This window comes from Hylaeus volcanicus, chromosome 4, assembly GCF_026283585.1.
Source record: "Hylaeus volcanicus isolate JK05 chromosome 4, UHH_iyHylVolc1.0_haploid, whole genome shotgun sequence".
In the NCBI taxonomy this organism is placed as follows: Eukaryota; Metazoa; Arthropoda; class Insecta; order Hymenoptera; family Colletidae; genus Hylaeus; species Hylaeus volcanicus.
The window spans coordinates 27,494,167-27,516,577 of NC_071979.1; the positions used below are offsets into that span (position 1 = coordinate 27,494,167).

General features: G+C 46.2%; 1 protein-coding gene across 1 annotated transcript in view; it reads right to left on the bottom strand.

Annotated features, from left to right (window-relative positions):
* Positions 1 to 61: 61 nt before the first annotated feature.
* LOC128875513 (dynein axonemal heavy chain 2) overlaps positions 62 to 22,411 on the bottom strand; it is a 45,751-nt gene continuing 23,401 nt past the window's right edge. The window contains exons 28-65 of the mRNA XM_054121146.1: positions 19,922 to 20,146; positions 19,245 to 19,533; positions 18,788 to 18,925; positions 18,515 to 18,685; positions 17,313 to 17,604; positions 17,154 to 17,245; positions 16,523 to 16,726; positions 16,195 to 16,400; positions 15,896 to 16,081; positions 15,592 to 15,811; positions 15,353 to 15,519; positions 14,598 to 14,818; positions 14,411 to 14,520; positions 14,040 to 14,155; positions 13,870 to 13,970; positions 13,308 to 13,486; positions 12,793 to 13,092; positions 11,967 to 12,254; positions 11,086 to 11,276; positions 10,472 to 10,647; positions 9,773 to 9,924; positions 8,690 to 8,854; positions 8,464 to 8,630; positions 8,066 to 8,241; positions 7,092 to 7,336; positions 6,431 to 6,646; positions 5,861 to 6,011; positions 5,604 to 5,753; positions 5,323 to 5,455; positions 4,558 to 4,902; positions 4,205 to 4,477; positions 3,671 to 4,015; positions 3,153 to 3,287; positions 2,803 to 3,079; positions 1,810 to 2,217; positions 1,227 to 1,745; positions 662 to 863; positions 62 to 554 (exon numbers count right to left, since the gene is read on the bottom strand). Of these exons, the coding sequence (XP_053977121.1) occupies positions 400 to 554; positions 662 to 863; positions 1,227 to 1,745; positions 1,810 to 2,217; positions 2,803 to 3,079; positions 3,153 to 3,287; positions 3,671 to 4,015; positions 4,205 to 4,477; positions 4,558 to 4,902; positions 5,323 to 5,455; positions 5,604 to 5,753; positions 5,861 to 6,011; positions 6,431 to 6,646; positions 7,092 to 7,336; positions 8,066 to 8,241; positions 8,464 to 8,630; positions 8,690 to 8,854; positions 9,773 to 9,924; positions 10,472 to 10,647; positions 11,086 to 11,276; positions 11,967 to 12,254; positions 12,793 to 13,092; positions 13,308 to 13,486; positions 13,870 to 13,970; positions 14,040 to 14,155; positions 14,411 to 14,520; positions 14,598 to 14,818; positions 15,353 to 15,519; positions 15,592 to 15,811; positions 15,896 to 16,081; positions 16,195 to 16,400; positions 16,523 to 16,726; positions 17,154 to 17,245; positions 17,313 to 17,604; positions 18,515 to 18,685; positions 18,788 to 18,925; positions 19,245 to 19,533; positions 19,922 to 20,146 (8,086 nt within the window). The 3' untranslated portion in view covers positions 62 to 399. The remainder of the gene's footprint in view (positions 555 to 661; positions 864 to 1,226; positions 1,746 to 1,809; positions 2,218 to 2,802; positions 3,080 to 3,152; positions 3,288 to 3,670; positions 4,016 to 4,204; positions 4,478 to 4,557; positions 4,903 to 5,322; positions 5,456 to 5,603; positions 5,754 to 5,860; positions 6,012 to 6,430; positions 6,647 to 7,091; positions 7,337 to 8,065; positions 8,242 to 8,463; positions 8,631 to 8,689; positions 8,855 to 9,772; positions 9,925 to 10,471; positions 10,648 to 11,085; positions 11,277 to 11,966; positions 12,255 to 12,792; positions 13,093 to 13,307; positions 13,487 to 13,869; positions 13,971 to 14,039; positions 14,156 to 14,410; positions 14,521 to 14,597; positions 14,819 to 15,352; positions 15,520 to 15,591; positions 15,812 to 15,895; positions 16,082 to 16,194; positions 16,401 to 16,522; positions 16,727 to 17,153; positions 17,246 to 17,312; positions 17,605 to 18,514; positions 18,686 to 18,787; positions 18,926 to 19,244; positions 19,534 to 19,921; positions 20,147 to 22,411) is intronic.

Genomic DNA, 22,411 nt, shown 5'->3' on the forward strand with positions numbered 1-22,411 from the left:
AAATGGAAGCTGCGGTAATCGGTAACCTTTTGACATTAAAGAGTGGGAAACCAAAGCTGCGGTAATCGGTAACCTTTTGACATTAAAGAGTGGGAAACCAAAGCTGCGGTAACCGGTAACCCACCACCCGGAGACCTCGAGTTTGGGGCAGTTGGTCGCTTTATTTCGCAGAATCGCTTATTGAATAAGTAAGCTGTGGTAATCGGTAACCTTTTGACATTAAAGCGTGGGAAAGCAAAGCTGCGGTAACCGGTAACCCACCGACTCCTGTGGATCTCGAGTTCAAGACAATTTGGTAATTTCATTTCGCGGGATCACTTATCGGAAAATAGGAATAATCGCTTCGCGATAAGAGCTCGCGAGTTCTTAACAAATAAACGCTGTGATGTACTAATTAGCCTACGTCGAAAGACTGAGCAACAGAGCAGTGCCTCTCTTCACCCAAAACTCCGATCCCTCCTGGCCAGCGTTGAGGTCGACCGCCACGACGAACGAGGGTCTTCCTCCGTCGCCGCTCCTTTGGGGGTAGTAATAGCAGGGGCTGTTGTAGAGTCCTGAGGACACGAATCGAAATGCTTTCGCTTGCCTCGCGTCGCAATGTTTTTTTTTCTTCTTTTTTTTTAATCCAGAACCACCCTCACATCCTCGTTCTTTTCGTTACCTTTTGTTCTCTTTTTAAGATGCTCCGTGGGACGGAAGTGAATCACCGGCATGTCGCAAACAAGTTGCATGGGGGCAGGCTCGACGAGGACGCTGTTCCTCTTGTCCCAGCCAGCGCCTTCCAGAAAGATGGAGCGTATGTACACGCCGTCCTGTAATGGAATGTACACACGGTTAGGAACGTGCGCGCACGCAGCTATTTTCTGCTGATACCGTTGAATTCTTTATCCCCCTCTATTTCTCCGAGACGGCTCGTTTCGCGTGCATTAAAGCCAGGGAAACGAGCGTAATTGGATCGACTTTCGTCGTTTACCTGTCGCTGCTGGCTGACAATGCCTTGTGTCGAGTTTCATTGACATTAAACCGAGGGAAACGTATGCAAGAGTTTTTATCAGTGATCCCCCTCCTGCGAGATATCGAGATTGGTCATTCTATTTTGTTGGTTCGCGTAGAACCCTCTGGGAGGGTTCCCATCGGTGCCCGAAGTAGCTACTTTTAGCCTAGTAAACCCAAAGCCTCTTAATTCTATCTTAGATCCATATTCGTTTCTTTGTAACGAAAGTTACCACGGGTGGCTCGATGATGGTGGACTCGTCGATGGTAAAAACGGTGAACTCCCAGGACAGGGAATCGATAGAGACGTTCCAGAGTCTCGCTGACGTCTGCAATACCGCGGTGAGGAAGCCAGTGGGGAATGTATACGCGGCCAACCAGAACAGTAACGGTGGATGGGTAGTTCGAGCCCATTCGTTGAAGTGTTCCACCCTGCTGACCAGATCCCTGGTCCAAGCGCCAAGTAGCTTCAAGGAGGGATAAGCTGTCAACCAGATCGACGGGACACGACCTTCGTAGACGCACGTAAAGATATCCTCCAAGTCGGAAGACATCAGCACCAAGCCTTTAATGGCCTGACGAAGTTCCTCTAGACTGTTACGGGTCTTCCGCATGAGAACGTTGTAGCGTTGTATTTCCTGAAGCAGCACGACGTCCAGAGGTGTCTTGCGGGGACCGATCAGTCTTTGCGTTGTCTCGTAATCGATGTCCTTGGGGATTCTCGACAGTATATCCGCGGTCAGCTGGGTAACCTTCGATAGGAGAAGATAGTCTGAATATCTCTTCGGTGTTAGACGACGTTTGTTCGATGCTTACCTTTTCCTCCTTGCTAGCTTCTTCGCTGGCAACTGTTTGAACCTGAAGACTCATCAGCGTCTCGAACATGTTCCTAGCCTCCATGATCAGACAGGTAATGTCAGCGTTGGGGTGCTGGCCGAAGGCTTCAGGTTTGTCGATGCTGGGTAACACGGCAATGAAGTCGCGGTAGGACTCCAAGGAGCCGTCCCGCGGTATGTAATAGGTGGGCAGCGATGACAAACGATAATGAGGCACCGTCAGGACCTCTTCGTTGAAATATTGTTGGACGTACGTCATCAGCAACCTGCGGTCCCAGTCGTCGGTCACGTGACCACCGTAGCAAACACCTGCTATAAGGTATTTCAGGGATTCCCATGGAGTGATCGAGTATTCGTCGAGGTAGACCTGCAGGAGGTTCTCTGACACCTGTCGTTAAAGATTAAATATTTGTCGGGGTATTTGTTTTTGTAACTTCGTCAAAATTCCTGCATTTCGTTTAAATTCGTTTTCTTGGAAGATTGACTTTTACAATTAATTTTTTTTTAGTTCTTCAGTTCTACATGACCGATGCTTATCGACAGTATGCACTACTCTTAAATCTCTTCTTAACGAATAAATACCGCAAAAATTCCTACTCGATACAATTACTTCGCAAATTGGTACCTCGATACGCAGGTAGAGTCACGTAACACGCAAGGATCGTATCTTAGATAGTAGCTCGAGAAAGGTGGTAGAGAAAGACGTTGCATAGTTGCACTTAAGTAAAAAAAACGAGGTCAGAGAAAGACAGATATTACGAAACTACTCAACCCTTTCCTCTCCTGCTTTCTATTAGCGTGACTCACCCTGTATACGACTCCAGAAAAATTCGTTACTTTCTTAGAGGCAAAAGTTTACAGTTCCCCGATACGAATTCGGTTCGAAACAGATTTTGGAATAGCAGTGGTCTTTCAATCTCCGTCCCGCCCCTGTACCCGCCCGATCGGTGTAGTATCCCCCAGGAAAAATTACCACAAAGTCGGAGTCGTTGAAGCTGTAGACGACGTTCCAGCCCAATTGCTGGAACTTTTTACGTTCCAGGAGAATGGCGTGGAAGAATACCAAGGCGAAGAGAAGCTTCTTGTACTTGTGCTTCGCTTGGCACAGCTCGAATTGGATTTCGGTTATTAAACCGTAAAGACGCTTCATGTTTGCCCTCAGACCTTTCGGCGGTTCCGTGGTCATCTTTATCCCCGCCTGAAGGATCGATATGGGGAATTGGGGAGTCGGGCTCGAGCTAAGCCACAATCTGTAATTAGCCGAAACCCTTTCATTATCGACCTGACCTACAGGCGTTTGCATTCGAATAGATATCGCGCCACCTGAATTGAGGGTGGAGGGTGCGACTCGAGCCCAGTGTCTCCACGATTTTATCCAGTTTCGGCATCCAGCTTAACGACAAGTGGCAGTTCGCGAGGAACACCCACGCTCCTTCTTTGGCGCCAACCTCTATCATCCTGAAAAATGGATTTTTCGTGTTGGAATTGCTTTGGTACTTGGTACTTTTTTTTACTCTAAATTTGTAACCTTTTATTACTCAAATTACATATACATAGCTTCTAAACGTAATCGACACTAGGTTTAGGGAGACTTAACCCATTTACGATCTACGCATCAAGGCAACCTAATACCGCCATCTTAGCAACACAAACGCATCTCTACCCGCATGCACACAAACAAGGAGCGCAAAGCAATTAGGACACTTTTTAAGCAAGGGTCGAAGGGACAATTTAAACCCCGCCCTAAAAAGTAGCGATCCTTTAGAAAATTCTTTTCACCCCCTCGGTTCTAAATTGCTCGCTGCCACGGAGTAACAATGTGGTAGGAAATCGTGACCGACCTAGTTGCGATAGGCGATTGTCCTTGGCCTAGGGAGAGAGTCATAAAATGATTTGTCATTTCCTGGCTGTCGACTAATTGCATCAAAGTGCTCGTAGGATCCACGCCAGGCGAGAGAACAAATATGAGTGGGGTCTGCGCGACGGAATCGTCGAGGACGGCTTTCAGGTCGAGTACCGGGGGCTCCACGAATCTTTGACCGAGATTCAGCACGATGAAGTGCGCGATGCAGAAGGAAATTCTGTCGGGACGGCAGCTGCGTATTACCAGCATTTTTTGGAACAAGTTGCAGTTCACGTCCCATTCGGCCACTAGGGGTATGCTTTCTGGTTCCGTACTGATGTACCTGCAACAAAGATTTCACCGATTCATGCAATTTATTCAAGATGATAAGACGCATTGAACACATTGAAATAATTGCATGGTGTCGATAGGTGGAGGGGAACGGTTACTAAACAATAAAGCAATAATTAGAGGTATCAAAGTGTGTGGAAGATAAAGAAGTTGAACCAGTTTCAAACTACCAATCACGCACCAAGCATGCCAGTCCCGCGGGAACTGCTCGAAGGAGGAAATAAATCCGTGGAATCCAGGCAGCTTGTCCAGTTCCGTGACGTTGTCCCAAGTCTCGTCCGGCATCCACGGCACAGGCTTGTCTGGTTGGCTCTCTCGGTCCAGAACGATCCCGCCGTGAAGAAGAAACGCGTACTCTGCAGGCATGACTTTACCTTGGGCGTCCAGTATCTTGATGCACATGTTGAAGGAGAACAGTAACTTGTGGTGCTCGAACAGACCTCGGCACGTGTTTCTGTCCAGAAAATATTTAACCTTTCACCTCGATACGTAGTTCCTCCTTTCACAGAGATCAACGGAGCTCGCAAATTGTACTTGTACAAAGCGTATGTGTGGTACTCGTTCAAACTCTCGATTCTCTCAGCAAGTTTGATACTTTTTGGACTCTTCTCGATGGACAACATGAACAGGGTGATGTAGGCGTCTAGGGAGAACTGGTACATGGGATCGATGAGGTTCGTGTCGTTGAGGACGAAGAAGAGGATCGCTGCGCGTTGGGCGCACGGCCTGTACTCCTCTCTCGCGAGATCTATCTTCTTCTCGGTCTCTTCCGAGACCACCAAGGACTCCTCGATCGAGGTGGAGGTCACTTTCGACGACTGCAGGGTGCTCAGCAGGTCGAGGTCGTCCAGAAGGTTGTCGCCAGCTACGCTGAGCAGACTGAGAGGAACACGATTATGTATTAAGCGTATGCATAAGAATCGTAGCTATTCGTGCTGAGTTACGAAAAGTTATTAGAGTAATCTAGCGACATTGGAAGTTATACAAGGCGCGATACTAGCGCCGCCGCTGACTTCTTCCTTTGGTTACGTCGCCATCTTGCTTCTCAAACATATAGTCGCATCGTATCTACGATATCGAAAGAAGTATTTTCTGCACAGATTCCTTGAAACTCAGCCCAAAGTATACACGAGTCAACTGGTTCCTGATAAGATTGACCAGACATATCGACATAAAAATCGCTTGATTTTTCTGCCACCATCCAAATAAAATCGATCCACGCTTAGCACGAGAAGGCATGCACGAGAAGAGTCTTTGTACAGACTAGGAACGGTACGATGAGGAGTTCAAAGGTCTTACAAGAGAATTTTGTCCTCCAGTTCTTTGAGAGTTCGTTTATTGGTGGAGATCGTGAGGACCAGATGGTCCTTCTGCTCCTCGAGCTGCGGCTTCTCTTTCCTGACCACGATTCCCAAGAGTTGGTCCTCCAGTCCTGCGCACGGGATAATAAGCGTTGCAGTCAGCCCTACCTCCACCCTTAGATGGTTCGCTTTCTCTATTTCTCAATTTATTTCCAACCCCTTCCCTCGTTTCGCCCGATACCCACCCTTTCCTGCTCGACGCACAAGACAATTAGTTACCCTGCTCCTTAATGGCGAAGTTGCATAACGTCGTTTTAGTGGATATCTCCGGGGCGTAATGGGGGTTGGGGAGTTTCGTCGTGATGAACAGCCGGAAGTTGTCGTTGTAGGTGATCATCTTTTCGTTGAACTTGATCATCACTTGGTTACCTGATCGCGTGGGACAGGGAGTCGCGATTTAATCCTCGTTTAACACCCAGGCAAATTGCTCGCGTCGAAACAACGTTCAATTTCGCGACAACGCTGCCGGTATGTACCTAGTTTCACGAGGGCCCTCTCGAGGATGGGGTTCAAGGTGGGGTCGACCGTCTCGCCGATGTTCTCCAGCAGCACAGGTCTGCCGTATTGCAGGGCTTGCTCCAGGACTCTCGTGTAGTCTGCTTGGCCGAAATCGATCACCTTCAACGACTGGGAATTGCGAATTGCGATCGTGTGAGTGCCAGCAACGGTGAAAAGCGAGCATTTTTAAATTAACGCTAGATTTACAGGAGGTTTTCTTGTAACATTTTTAGTTTGAAGAAAAATGAATTTGAATGTAAGCTGAAGAATCAGCATAAGCGTGATTTAGCATGGGTCGAAAGGATCGTGTTTTAATTTCGTCGAGTTGGGAAAATTGAGATTCTTCGACATTTATACTTTCTGTATAATTGACACCGTTTATATATCTCTGTAAATACGATGCTCGACTTTATCACATATCCACATCACTTCCACCACCAAGTGGTCCACTGTTTCATGTTCAGAATAAAGTCAGGATTCCCTTGGATTCTCTCTATCTTTCCTTCGAACCATGTGTTACTTTTGAAATTCTTTCGAGGTATACCTACATTCTTTGCCTCCATGTTCTTGATCCATTTCGTCGCCTGGCACTGTGGATCGATCACTAACGGCCACCTGGTCCCCCTCGTCACGATGATCCCGTTCTCGGTGCTGAAGTCGTCGGACGGCAAGCCCTGGATGTTCCAATCCCTGATCACCGCCGGGTCGACCAGGAATTCCTTCACGTCGAGCTTCGGCGACGTTGGAATTTCTTTCTCCTGCACCTGTGAGTTTATTTTAAAAAGAGCAGAAAATCGGACGCTGAGGTATCGAGGGCCGGGACACCCAAGCATCGAGCTATGGAAACTTGAAAGAATTCGATACTATGTACTAAACACCGAGGTATTCGAATATGAATTTATCGAAAAAGTATTGGGATATTTAACTACTTAAAGATTCAAGAACTTTGAAGTATCAAAGGACCGAAGTTTTAAAGCATTAGTTTATTAAGCTATTGGTCATTGAGAAAATTCGAAACTTTTTTCTTCGAATTCAGTCTGTTGGATTCAAAGAGAGTGGATATCCTCTTTTTTGGGGGGGGGGAGGGAGGAGGAGGAGGAGATCTCTCCGTTAATCGAGGCTCGATAAATCCTGAACAATTCGCAAGGATGTCGGAACGATATTCGCGAATTACGATTATTACCTCGACGACCGATAGGATCGGCTCACCTCATTCATCCAGATGGTTATCAGCTCCTCCCTGTAATTGGACACGAAGGGACCCAAATACGACACAAAGGCGGTGGATATTAGGCAATCCCCTGGCAGCCAGTCGAAGAACGTGGCCAGCGATCCGACCGTGTTCTCCCATCGGATTCGTTCGTCGGATAGACCGTCGACCAGCATCGCGGCGCGTTCCAGTTTCAACTTCAGCAGTTCCGCCTGAAAATACACGCAAGTAGAATCGAAAACAACTGTAAGTAGAATCGAGACGGTACGGCTGAAGTTTAGTTCGTATTCCTGTTTTCGGAGTGGAAACTCTCTGTGGTCCCGGTACTGGAGGTATCGAGATGTTGAATCACCGAAGTATTGAAGAAACGATGTATCGAAGTATCGATGTATCGAAGTGCACCGAAGTGCTGAAGTACAATGAACATACTCAAGTATTTCATCAATCAAGTATCGAAGCTTGAAAATATTAGAGTAACGAGGTACCGAGTCATTGAACTACAAAACAGCCGAGCGTTAAATCGTCTGGTACCAAAAACCTCCAAGCACCGAGTTGCATAAAATCTTAAACCGCAATAAAAATAAACCGCGTTATCAGCAAAAGAGCGAGTCCCTGCGTAGCTCTTCACCGCGCGAACAAAAAATAAAAGAGAATCGTCAGGAAAGCGCGGGCGCTTGTATGCCGATACAGAGAAAAGCGTTTGTTGGCTTTTCCACCGTCCATTGAGCAAAAGAAGTCGGAAAATTGGCGGTTGCATACGGTCCGTGTAAATACGTCCAGCTCGCGATTTCGCCACGGCGATATTTCGTCTATAAACAGCGGGCAAACGAAACTTTACGCGGCAGCCGAAACGCGAGTTTGTGTAAATAGAATCGTGCAACGGTGGCCCCCTGCGGTCCAGACCACGAACGCAACGTTTCGACCCCTCGGACGACCTCTACAGAAGGACTCGCAAGAAAATCGTCGCATCCACTCGCCAGCTTAATTAGCTCCTCCTTCTCCCTCATCTTCCCATCGTACATCTCTTGGAGCTTCCTCAGCTTCTCTTGCAATTTTTCCAACTGCTGCATCGCCTCCGCGAGAGCGTCCTCTTTTTGCTTGAGGGACGCCAGCGCGGCGTACAGCTTCTCTCTCTTTGGCGCCACGATCCTGCGAGTTTTAACGTTATTTATCGATTAGTTTCAACAGGAAAAATCCCTCCGATACAACGCAAACGTGGAGTCTTAGTAGAACTAACGAACCAAACCAACTTTCCTTTATCCTCGAATTTTTAACCGAAAGGAAGGGATTCGCTCGCCATGGAGCTACCAAATCGTGCCTCTCGTTCGGAGAGGAGCCACTCGAGGTAGTATTTACCTTAGCTGGGGTTACCTGTAAAGCTTCCCGTACTTCTCCATGGCTATGACCCATATGCAGAGCGACTTGGCTGCGATCGATACCTGGCCGACTTTCTCCGCGTCGAATTCCGGATTGGACGTGTACCTGGCGATGGCTCTCAGCGTCCTGTCGGATATGTGGTCTTTGTCAAAGTCCCTCAACTGAAACGGAGCGCAACGGTTACAGGGTCTCCTGGAGAACGAAGCTTCGTATCCGGTACCGTGTTGAGAAAGTTCACGTCGGCGAGCTGACGTTTCGACTCCGCCCAGCTCGGCTCAGAGTTCTTCAGGATCATCACCGCCTCCATCACCATCTCCACTTTCGGCGGAGGACGCGTGAAGGATCTGATCTCCGAGATGTCCTTCTTGCTGAGGGCGTCTAAAGCCTGGAATCGAGTGGAATACGTTAGGACCCCTTTTAAAGTTAAAATGTTGTCTCAAGACTGTCGTATTTAATTTATTAACAATTGAATTCTATCCAGATTTATTTTCGTTATTGTCTCACTTTTGGAATCCATTTGTCTGGTTTTTTAATGAAAAGTCCTGTCACTCAATTTTCAACGCGTTATATTAGCCTCAAAACAAATGAAACTATGTATTTGCTTCAGCCAAGTTCGATTCATCGAGTGGAATATACCAGTCTCCTCTTTAACTTGACAAATGATAAAATCGAGCTCTGTGATGTATCAGATTCCAATTAAGCCTGTAATTATATTAGCCCCTATCGAAACAAATGAATGGAACCATGTATTTGCTTTACCGAAGTTCGATTCATCGCTGGAAACAATTTCCATTGATTGAAACATAATTCTTCGATCAGTTATTACGCTTCCGGAGTTTCCCGGACCGATGGAACTTGCAAGGAAAAAGTTGGAAACGAACTGGTCGAGGGGATATTGTGTTTGCCGAGACACTGATAAAATCGTCGGGAAATTCGTCGTTCGCGGCGAATTCAACGTAACGGTGAGGTGTATCAGGCTTTTATTACAACTTTTTAACGAAATAACGGAAGCAAATTTATACAACGTTTTCTTCTTATTTCCGTTCGCGGCGCGGGGCTGTCAAAGTTTGACCGGAAAGTTTCCCCTGGACGTCCTGCATAAAATTTAAAACGCAAAAAGGAACGCGAGTCGAACTTAAAGAAGTTTTACGCGAGGATCGAGAATTCCCTTCATTTTACGTTACCATTCCAACGGATAGCCCCGCGGATCAGGCAAAGTGGTCCCGGTGCTTAATCATTAAAACCAAACGAACTGGAACGGCATTACCAATGGAACGATAAGAGTTAATGTCGAGAAAGGTACCTTCATGGCCTCGTTCAGAGCTGGCTCGACTGTTGCGAGGTCAGCGCGAGCGAGCTCCTCGAGTTTCTTACATTCCTTTTGTTCCTCGCCTATCTTCTGCGACCTGGCCGCCACAGTTTTCTGCGTTTCGTCTGCGTCGCGGCTCTGGTTCACTGCGAAACGTCGTGGAGGAAGTCAAATTCCGATTGTATTCAATTATAATTGGACTATAATCGGGGCAAGAGTTATGAAAAATGGTTGGACAGTAAGCTGGGGATGCTGGAAGTTATGCGAGGCGCGAAACTAGCGCCACTGGAGGTTATTCAGGGCGCGACACTAGCGCCGCTACTCAAACACATAATCGTGTCGTAGCTGTACCAGAAGAAGTATCTTCTGGATCGATTCTTTCAGACAAGTTGGGAAATTTCAGCCCCAAAGAGCGATAAATTACGAGACACAAAGTTTTTTCCCAGTGAATAAATCTCCAAGGTTTCTTAACACAGTTCCGAGTCGATTGATTCGGAAACTTTGCTAACTTTCGAAACAGCTCTATTTCACGCGTCCGTGGTGTAATCCCAGAGAAATCGTAAAGTCCCCGCGGATGATGCGACCGCGTAAAACGCGGAATGATTATGAAACGGTGGGGTCCGGTTGGGAAGTTTGCCGCATCGATCTAATTGCGACTAATGATAATACATCAGCGTCGGGGGTGTCACGGACCTATCGTTATCAGGAACTCTTCGCATTCCCTGGTAGATTTATGAACCTGCTCCTGCGTGACTTCGAGCTCCGCTGCCATTTCGTTGACTTTAACCCGAGTCTCGTCGATCTTCGAGAGACCATTGCGAAGTTTGTTCGCCTGGTCCGCCAAATTCTGCCTTTTCTCCGTCAGCATTCTGAAAACGTGACGATTATCTCGTTATACAGAGGATTCGAATCGTTATTCGACGTGCGATCTTCTAATGCAACTTATTCTTCGAGGTACGAGTCAGGAAGGATAAAATAAAATTCAGGCCAACAAATTAAACGTCGAGTCTACGCCAATGAAATAAATAAAAAAAAATAAGATACAGAGGAGAGTGCACTTCTGTCATTATTTAATTTATATCCATGCACAGCTCTGCATAAACATACGCGCGATTTAAAAAGTGCAACGTAGGAGGGATCCGCGAAGAAATATCCCCAGATTACACCTAAAGAATTGTTACACCCGCAGAGGTATCATTCTAGACAAATTTGAGGCTTTGATCCAGAGTTACCGGACTACATTCAGAAAAATGTCCGATCCTTACCACGCAAACAGTCTCTATGGTAATTCTAACGTATGCGCTCACGTTTTATAGCCAGCAACCAGTTCAAGAAAATTCACTGGCGTCACGTAATTGTACCGCTTCATCTCCGCGGCCATTCTGCGCGAAAATTGTGACACTGTCTCATGAATCAGGGAGAACGTCCCGGCGATTCCGTCTCGCATTCTATCCTGAAGAGGTGGTAAGGGGGCAGCCGTTGTCGATTGTCGAGGCTCCTGTAAACAATTTTCTCGATCAAATTGAACAGTCGAAATTTTCCATAAGGTGAAAAATAGTGGGATGTATCGCGAGAGAAATGGAAGGCGGTCAAAGCTGAAACTTTGGAGAAATTGATATTTAGAACGTCCCAAATCTGCCAGGAGTTGATACTCTAAAGAAAACAAATTTTAATACGATCACTCCACTATTAATAACCGCGAATTTATCACGCGCTCGCGTTTTACTTGCATACCTCCCCTCCCAAAAAATCCCCAAATACGTTCTATTGAAATTAATGGCGCATTCTCAAAGGTACCCCGCGGTTTCCAGGCCGTGAAGGATCGTGGCAGGCGCGTAGCCAAAAAACAAAGACGGTAAGCGAACAATCCCGTTTCCCCAGCGCCAAGTCTCCGCGGTACCGAAACGCGAGACAAATTCAAAAATATTAAGCGGCTGGTCGGTTGGAGAACGCTCGAGCGATTGCGTTTCCGCGAGGAAATGCGCTAGATGGTCGTATCATCCTCGCGAGGCGACCCGTGGAGAGGAAAATAATCGGATTCCAGCGAGAACGGGGGGAGGGGGGGAGGGGAGGGGGAGGGGGTTTCTCCGGTCTCTACTTGGCGCGGGGTCGTTCTCGATCCTTCCGTGAATCGAATCGAGCGGAATCGATCGCGCGGAAAGGGGTAGAAGGCGGACCGAAGACCAACCACTTTATTTTCCCCGGTGATAGTGAGCGTCAGATTGAGATTCATGAGGAACTTGTTGCCAACTTCGAGGAGTGCTTCCCTCGGCCATTCCAGGAACCAATCGATGGTCGTGCAGTTGATCAGGGCTGGGTACTGGCGTAATCTGTTCCTGAAGGCGTCCCCGATCGGGCTCATGCACAGGATCAGATGCATATTGGCGCGCGCCCTCTCGATCAACAGCGAATAGATCGACTCTGTCGTTGGTACACGTCCAGACCGCGTCGCCTCCTTCGTCAGCTGCTTTCTAATCTGCCGTAGCGAAACGGGGGGGCAAGTGAGACGCACGAAACGACGAAACGGTTCCAGGCGTCGGCCGACGCGTATCGGAAAATACTTCCGCGGTGGGATCCAATATATGCGAGTGGATTAGGTGCGAGAAAGGAGAAAATGGATGGATAGAACCGGGGAAAAAGGGGGGAAGAGGAGAGGGGCGGAATCACGAGTTCGAAAATTTTCCTTACGCGATTGGATACCGAGGCGTTGTCTTCGACGGGGATTTCTGCTGGCGCAGCGAGCGTGGCTGGGCTAAGCAGAAGAAATGTACAGTGCACCCCGTATAAAGTACAACGAACCGTTTTATTAGAAAGTGGTAAAAGAACGTAGGATGATGGTGATTCTTCGAAGATTCAGAGATTCGTATTTAGGCAGGCCTGTAAACGTTTTTTCATGTTCGGACATGTTTTTCATCGGGTGGAAGTATTTTTTAAAAATTTGAAAAAAAAAATCGTGCGAATGAATTTCAACTGTTTATTTATATAAAAGTAGAAACTAGAGCAACGACGCTTACCTCCTCCATCTCGTCGCTCTTGTACAAATTGGCCACCTCTCCCGTGCTAAGTACGCTGTTGACGACCTCCAAGAATTGCTCCTCGATCACCTGGGTGTCGTTGAAGAGAAACGTGGTCGGTTTGTTGTCCACGCCTGTCTTCTTGTACAGGATCTTCAAGTCCTCGCGGAACTCTGGCAGTCGGTACTGCTTGGTGACAGAGATTTGGAAGATGCTCAGCTCGCACATGTAGCTGGCGATTCGCGACAACGATTGTCTGCCGCTGCCACCCACTCCTATCAACAGCATGTTTCCACGAGGCTGTCGAAAAGGGGGAAAAAATTGTTTATCATTCAAGACAACAGCCTTGGTCACATATTTATAACGAAACATTTATTTGAAAACATCAAACCTGTTATTTAATTTAGACAAACTTCTTTGATAGACATTCAGAGTACGAATATTTATGAGATAATAGAGCATAAGCTGGTTCGTCAACTATTGGAAGCTACTATTATCATCCACAGCTCACCAACCTGAGACACTACACGAACGATTCGACAAATGTGCTCGATTGCATCGCGGAAAAGTATGAGGTCCAGCCGCACCACACCTGTAGAGGCGTTATACTCATCCATCTGCGCCTCTATGTAGGTCCTAACGGCAGCAATGTCAGTCAGGTCCTCGTACATGTCCCACGCGTTCATGAAGCTACCTGAAAATATAATATCCTGGGTCAGACAGGCTGCAGACTAAAGTTAAATCTAGGTTACGTTAACAAATACTGAGTTACGATATTCAAATTTACATCTACCACAGTCTACACGTTGACTGGATGTGGGCTAAGTCTAGATTGCCTTAGGATTGATGTCTAAATTGGGTCTATAGCTAGCCATGCGCACTTTGCGTCTAAATTGGATGTACTCCGTTAATCTCGAACCTGGATTAATGTCTGAATCGAATCTACGTCCAGCCAGGGATACATCAGATTTAAACTGGATGTATCCCGAGTCCAGCTTGAATTTAGAGACTTTTCACTATGCTTCGATTCGATATCGATCCTGTTTCGAAGCGTTCTCTGTATTAGACGAAGCTTACCAAACAGGGGACACCTTTTCTCGGGACAAATATTGTGGAAGGTCATCTCGAAGTGCTTTCCAAGCTGTTCGTTGAGTTCGTCCACGAACCATTGCCTGTCTCTGTGAAGAACGTTTGCGTTGTTTATCCAGGTGTCTTTGTTTCGCTGTTAAAGGTTTCAGAGTGCTCACCTTTCGTCGATGAGGCGGTCGCTGAAGACTCGAAACGCCTCGTGGATCCACAGTCGGAGGAACGTGGTGCTGGAGTATTGGTAATCTACGTGGCTTCTCAGGAGACCTTGGAAAATCTGTCCCGTAATCGATTTTCATAGTGTAGAATGGTAGCGACGAATGCGTAGTCAATAAAAGTTTGGATGTTTATTTGTGTGGAATTCTAAGTGTGCGATTTACTTTAATATTATACATATCCATACACTTGTCATCAATTTATAAATAAATTTGATAATAATTTTCCACCCTGCGGAGAGCATTATTTTCTAAAGTATCGTAATAATTTCATTCCGTTACGATTCATTTTAAATGTTAAAAAAATAGATCCCTACCTTGGATATGTCCCTCAAGTTGAACAAATAGTGCATCTTCGCGGGCGTGGGAAGCATCTTATCGACCACGTGATTGTAGAGGCTAATAGTGGCCGCTGTTACTTGGTTAGCTGCTCGAGGGTGGGAAAAACCGTTGGCTTCTTATTTGAAAACTTTTCCCCGCGGTTATATTTATATTATCACTCACACACTCTCTTGACTTCCGCGTGAAACTCGACCAAGTGTTGGTTCAACATCGTCCCGTATATCCTCACTATTTGCTTCTCAACGGGAAACGTCATGTTGATAACGTTGAACTTCGTGAGAAGTCTGTTCGTGATAACGTTCCGTCCGCCACCCGGGGGACCCATCGCCGCCATTAGCTGCACTCTTTGTATGTATTTTTTTATCTGCTTCGCGCGGTCGTACCTTCGCGACAATTTATTCGCGTTACTTTACCGGACAACCGAGGATAATGGTGGAATTACCATTAAATGGAAGGATATATTAGGTGTGCGCGTAAGTTTTGCAGATTTTGTTTAAGATGGTGTTAGAAAGCGATGCATCTTCGAATGTTCTTTATGTTGATTTCACTAACAATTGACTTGTAAGCTTTCGACTGGAATTATTTTTCAACTTTCTTGGAACGATTGTTCCAACAAATATTTCTTCCGGTATAGAAGCACGGTGCGTCCACCAATGGAGATCGTAAAGATCGTAATCGTTGACATAATATCGTTTGTAATTTCTTCGTAAATGTACAGATTCGTTTAAGGAACTATATAAAAAACCCTAGAAGCTGCAAACCTTATGCATATACCTAATATAAAGAATCTAGCAATTGGAACATGGGAATTTCTATCTGAGAATCGCTGTGCAGCATGCCTCGATTCACAAACGAATGACAAACCGTCCTAGAAGTAGGAACATAATAATTTTCCACCAGTTGGTCGCGAATAGTACCAGAATCCGTATCCTATCAGCTGTCTAATCAGCTCTAACGGCGGCTGGGAGCCGTACGTCTCCTTCATGGGCATATTAAAGTCGTCCATAAAGGCGATCATCGTTTTACCACCCACGGGGATGTAGATACCCTTCGTGCGTTTCTCGAGTCTGCTCTCGACCGTGTCCTGAAACATGCACGTGGCTGGAAGAATCCTCGTACGCGGCACGAGTTATTTCCATTCCAAAAATGTACGCACTTGAACGTTTCTGGATGTGGTCTGGGCGGACATGTTCAGCGTGAGGACGCTGTACTTCTCCTCGCTAAGGGAGCCAAGCACCGAGTGGAATAGGGACGTCTTCCCAGTGCCCACCGGGCCCACGAGAAGCACCGGGAACTCGTTTCTCAATAGGGAACCGATTATGAACTCGTATCGCACAGTGTCCACGGTTGGCACCACTATTTTGTAAAACGGTGTTCTGTGAAACGGAAAATAGGCCCAAGGAAATATAACGGGAACGCATCTGGACGGTGTTGATGTCGAAGTAAATTATTCAACCGACCCTGGCTGCATCCTCCACGCCTGAGGCAGTCTTTCCTCCCACGAGACGAACGATCGTATACGCGGGTCCACGAAGTACTCGTAGACGGTGTCACGCAGAGGGAAAGAGCCCTCGATTTCTCGCATGTAATTGTCCACCCTGTAGCGACCCTCCTCGTTAACCGAGCCGCACAGCGACCATATCATGCTGGAAATTGTCGAGTAATATTGGCCCAATCACAGACCCTTAACCCCTTTGGCAAAATTGACTATACAGCTCGAGTAGAAAAGTACGAAAAAGTAGAAAATGAATATTCCTACCAGAAGAAGAACCACATCTTGCAGATGATGGCGAACGAGTCTCTGTCCCCCGTGAATTCCACTCCGTTTTCAGGGGTGGCAAGGACTTGCAGAAGCTTGCACAGCGACTGAACAGCGTTCAGCTCGGGCACCTGAACCATTTCCTCGCATCTGTTTCGTTTGAACTCGAGGGTATTGTTCACGTGCTCCTCGAACAGCATCCTCATCTATTTGTTCGTTATTTTTACTCTCCGGGTAGCCAATGAACACGATTATCGTGGATAGAGTCACGTATTCACGAGTATTTTATAAATAAATGCTGATAATTATTTTATTTTGTATCTATCACCTCTTCCACGAATTCTGGTTTCCCCTGGTGCTTCTGCAACCACGATTCAACGCACGGTTTCCATCCCAGGTCCTTGTAATCGTTGTACACCATACCTGCTCGCGACACCGTCGCTGGCGAGGCGACGGCGAGGTCCTGTACCTCGAACAGGAGGGACACTTGATCCGGCATCGTGATACGGTCGTTGTTTATTAGCGTTAAAACCTGCGGGAGGATTTATTCTCTGACGATTTACGAGCGAGCGAAAAGTTCGGGCGTTGAAGAGAAATGGGAATCGATAGGACTCGAAAATCGAGGAATTATGGTCCCGCTAAAAGGATTTTCAAAACGGAGGCATGGAAATTGAAGATCCAGAGGAGATTGAAGCTTGAAATGGGATTTGAGGAAGTGTGATCCCAAAAATTGGAAAGTAAAGGAATTCCAGGGGAGGGGAGTATTCGTATCGAGAAGAATCGAGATATGAATAATTAATAATAAAATTATACTATTTTACGCAAGCAGTCAATTTTTAACAGAAGAGAACATTTTTATCGTTTCCATATTTCGTTTGTGTGTTTCATAGACATTAAAGAAAATTCCTAGATTTTTTCCTATGAGAATTATTTCTAATTAAGTTGCTGACGAATCTCGCCTTGTTATCGTCCATCACACTGTTCATGTTCTCGATCCAGTCCGCGTCCACAGGCCCGTCGAACAGGATCCATTTTTCGTCAGGACTATCGTCTGTCAAAAAGATTCCATGAACTTGAACCGTTTTGGTTCTGAAAATGGTTAACAGGAACGAGCGTACCTGAACAGGTGTTCCTCATGATCGACGATATGACGCCGTCGTGCCACTCTCCAGTGGAAAGATTGTATTCGCCGTAGAGTTCGCCCAGGCTCAGCGCCTTTGGATTAATGGGATAGGTCCTGACGACGTTGAAGCCCGGCTTCTTGTCGCTCTTCATGCTCGTCATCGTGTTCTGCAGAATACGCCACGTGACCGTTTTCGCCGTATTCGACTCGCCTACTATCATGGTGGAGTGTCTCGAACTCATCGTCTCGTACAGCTCGATAACTTTCGTCAGTATCAAGGGAATAGGCTGTAAACAATGTTAGTCGAGTAAACTGACGGCGGAAGTTCACGCGGGGGCTAGATTGCGATGCTAATGGCGTCTGGGAGGGCTGAAATTCAGATTGAATCGAGATTCTGGTGATTCGGCGTTGGAACGCATCGATTAGGACTTTCGAATAATTTTTATCGCCGGTTGAATTAAGGGGTCGATAGATTTAGATTTCGAGGGGTGAGTATTCTTTGTTTTGTCTCTTTGTTTATAAGTCGGTAACGAAAAGTACTCTGTCTTATTGCTCCGTCAACGATGTAGAAAATTCTGTACTTAACAACCATTTCGTGCGACGCTGTCATAAATATTTATAAAAAATTTCCCAGAGAATGAATAATTATCGTGCGTACATCTAGGAGCCTGTCGGAGAAAAGTAATTAGAAAAATCGCAGGAAGTACGTCGACGGAACAATTGGGAGTGTGCGCGACGCTAACGAAAAGAGAATTTATTTTGTATTCTAATCTCGTATCGTTAATGTATAATAGCGTCCCATATCTTTGACTGTTCATTCAGAATTAGTTCGAATTTTCGATTACAGTGCGCAGAAATGGACTGATTGAATCCGTGTCATGTTCACTCGAGAGAAATTCATCCAGATTATTAACAATTCACGCGGCCACAATAATAAGCTTGATTGAATTTCAACGATTCGTGGCGGGCATTATCGATATTCAATATGGCGCTGGAATTCAAAGGTGGTGGGATGGTGCAATTTCTCGATCGATGAGCTACTTCTCGATTAAAGGGGTTCCCCCTTGTCCCCTGTCGCAACACATGAATTTAGACTTTAACGAAGGGATAAACATTCCTTCAAGGGATGTTTTCAATAAAAATTAGGATATCGTTTTCTGTGTAATCGCTGCGTCGGTGGTTTACTTGTGGGATTACCTGAAGCTTCAGCTTGATCGCCTCCTTGGTTATATAACTAATAATTTCCTCGTAATCCACCGTAGGTACCTCCACGTCCGGGAATAGGTCGCTGGTAATGCCGAGGAACAACGGCAAGTCGTCCGAGGTGAGCTTGGCGATGTTCATGTCTTTCATGGCGAGGATGATCACCTGGGTACGATAGATTCTCGTTATTTCTTGATTTTACTAATTGTGTAGTGTCTAATATTGAATCGTAGAAGCCTTCGAGAGATTTGACTCTTTCAGTTTCACCTCGTCGTCGGGTAGGTTTGGATAGAGCCTCTTCTTCTTGCCAGCGTATCTGGTCAGGGTTACTATGCCCCTCAGACCGAAATCGTAGTGGTATTGCTTGCTGAGCTGCTGCTGGGCTAGAGTGTACAGCGTGTAGACCTGCAAAACCTCACTGGTTATATCAGGGATCTAAGATAGGTCAGACTTTGGTAGGTAATGTAGAGTATTCTATCGATAATTCACTGTAACTGTAACTGCAGATCGCAGATTATCAGCAGAGTGATCTGTTTTATCAACTAACTGTTCTATATTACCGGCCATAAAAATTAGTCACGAAAGTACATAGTCTCAAGAGGCAGTTGACGTATAAATATAGTTTCGATCGGACCTATAACACCTTGAATTATATAAACAGTTTCGTCTCGGCGAACCGAGGTAGAGAAACGGGCAACATTTTCCCGAACAGGATAATAATAACCTTTCTGGCCAGGACACGTGTGTTCTCGAATCCCTCCCCGAACAAATTGATCTCGGCGATCATGCTGCTGTCCGGCACCATCATCGAGATTGGCCTGAACATGGATTTCAGATTATCGGGGAGTTCAGTGCGGCCCGCGTACCCGGGATTCATCGTGATGAAGATGCCGCAGGTGTGCACCAGCGATATTTCACAGCCCTCGAATACGAATCTGTTCAGCTTCTGGGAGAGTGCGGTGAGTATCGACAGTATCTGTTGCGCCACCACCGATAACACCTCGATATTTATGCTGTCGTGGTAAAAAGGAAACGTACTCGATTTCTCCCGTAATCCCAGTAAAGTAGCTTTCGTCGATTTATTAACAAAGTATCTTTCGACGATTCGATGAATTATTGAAGGACGGATATACAAGCGGGAGAGAAAGGAGGATCTGTGGCACGATCCTCATCCCTCTACTCCGTGAATACCATTCTACCGTTCAAAATAATTAATACTCGAATCGAACAATAAGTGATTTAACGTATCAGAGGTCGTATTCTTGCAATAGAGAATTTCCATATTCAGTTTTGTGTATTTCTTGCAAGAAGATGTTTGCGCTCTTTTTGCGAAGACTTCAACTGGGTAAATATACTCTAAAGAGTATTTATGATGAGTGACCATTTCTTCGCCATTTTTACCGATTAAATTCGTCGAAGCACCCCCAAGCGCCGGTCTGCGACAGGCCAGAGAACATCCGCCCCATGCTTTTGTAATCGAGTCCCTCGGAGCAGTTCTGCACGATCACGTTGAATCCCAAGGCCTTCCCAAGGTCCTTCACGGTCTCGGTTTTTCCTGTGCCCGCTGGTCCCTTTGGGCTTCCTCCTCGGTACAAGTGGAGCGCGGTAGTCAACGTGATGTAACAACTGTAAAAAAAAAAAAAAAAAATTAACGTTACTATTACTCTTTGACAAGGACCTGAACAATTTTCCAAAAGGAAACAAAAATTCTCAGCCTAATAAAGCCACGAAACGACTACAGCTTCGATTCCAGCCTGATCGATCTCCTCGTTCCGTTAAGAGGAGGTCCCTAATCTTTCCGGGGGCTCAGACACGCCACGTTTAGGCGTTTAATCCGTTTCCAACGGGGCGAGTCGCCGAGGGGAAGGGCGCGCCGCACTACGCGGAATTGGGGCTTCCCTGAATACGTAGAAATTGGGAAGGAAGTGGGGAGGGGCACGTACTTCTTCCCGCAAGACAAATTTCCCAACCTGGAACAAATATATCGAGATGGCCGAACCCCTGTCCATAAATTAGAGGGGTGGCAGCCTTTTATCGCGATTAAATCGATACCGTCCGGTTAAGTATCGTGGATACTGCCTGATATCCTGCACCCCCACCCCTAAGCTGCTTCCTTTGATGTTTCGACGCGGAAACTATCCTCGAAACCGGCCACGAGATTGTATCGTGTCCCAACTAACGTGTACCGCGTGCCACGTCTAGCCTTGTGTGCGATCGTGTTCCGCAGGTTGAACAAAATTGCGTATACAGACTGGGGAGGATTTTACGCGGTCGATGCGACAGGTTCTGGCAAAGTAGGGGGCGTGTTGGGGTCCGAAGAGGCGCGAAGGACCGTCTTCTATGCAGAAACGTACGTAACCATGTATCGAGACACGTTGTGTTGTGTTTTCTGAAGGTATAGAGTGCCTAGAATATACCTGCAAAATTGAAGCGCAGGACGTGTAGAATCGACAAAGGTAAGTTACTTTGGATGAGGCTGGACAGTGGTGAAAATAGATGCATCGATTAATGATAAGATAGAGTACTCTATCGGTAGCGTAGTGCACTGTGCTGTCAATGATCGACAATGTAGAGCCCTATTTAAACAAAGGACTTATCGATGAAGTGTCCTACATTGTCAACAGAACAATCTGTCTTATCGATGAAGCACTCCACCTTACCGACGTTGCTTAGGCCTTCCTTGCCCACGTCTTGTTCAGCATGTCGGAGCTTCCAGCTTCTTCCAAGGGACGTTAAGACAACTGTTGACGAGGATCGATTAGGTCCCCGACGTTGGTTCAACGACACTCGATTCCGGCTTCGGTACGACGCTTTGTCGAGCAAAGGGTGGCGGTGGTTCCGCGTGAATTGGATCCGATTTCGGGACCAGCTGAACTAGCAGCCAATTTGGTATCGAATTGCAGCAGGTTTCAGCGTATGCTTTATTCCATTAGCCGTAACGAAGTTAATATTTCGACGGTGGGCGTAACGGAGCGGCAACGGAGGGACAGCGAGTGGGTGTGATCGGTTGTAATTGTAATCTAGCGCGGTGTCGGCAATCGTCGCGACCCCTGACCTAATTACCTCCTATTGCGCTATCGACCTGCATGTAACTCGCTCTCGAACGGTACGCGCGTTTGTAATGGAAATCGCTTCCACGCGTGACCCCGTTTCCTGTTGCCAACTGTGGGGAAGGGTTTAAGGGAATATATACACGGGGTGTGAACGGATGGCATTTGCAAATATAGGATGTCGTTCCTTGTTTAAAAACACATCAAAATTGTAGAGCGCAGAATTTTGATACGACTCTTTGTTTTGGAGGAAATCGATGCAGAATATTGTTTGGGGCGATGGAATGTTACGCAGGGGACGGTTCAAGAGGTTATATGGTGCAGTGTGGGATGCAGGTGATGTAATTAGGCAAAAGCACAACGACGATATACAATAAGAGCTTACGATAAGAACTTTTGTTTGTAAGGCTATGTGGACCTAGTCGTTGTCTAAATTCGTTACACGTACTTTCATTGTTTTCGAACCAGTGCACCGAACTGCACATACGTGACAATCGTCGTTCACGAATTTATAGTTCGCTATTCTATTTTTCCACCAAAAACGTTAAACTTTTCAAATCGCTATTAACTAACTTCGTTATTATACTTCGAAAGTTCATTTAACCATTTTTTTTTTCATTTCACGTCAATTGTTTTTTCAGTGTCCACCGCAGAGCACTATAAAAAAAAAAAAAAAACATGCTGGCCGGTGACGACGTATCGTCGATAGTTTTCGTACAGCTTCGTTTGAATAATCTACGATATGGTTCGTCAGATAAAAATTCCGAAGATGAGCCACTCCTTGAAATAATTTAATTTCTTTATTTTCCTTGGGAGAATCTACATTCAATCCGAATTCATC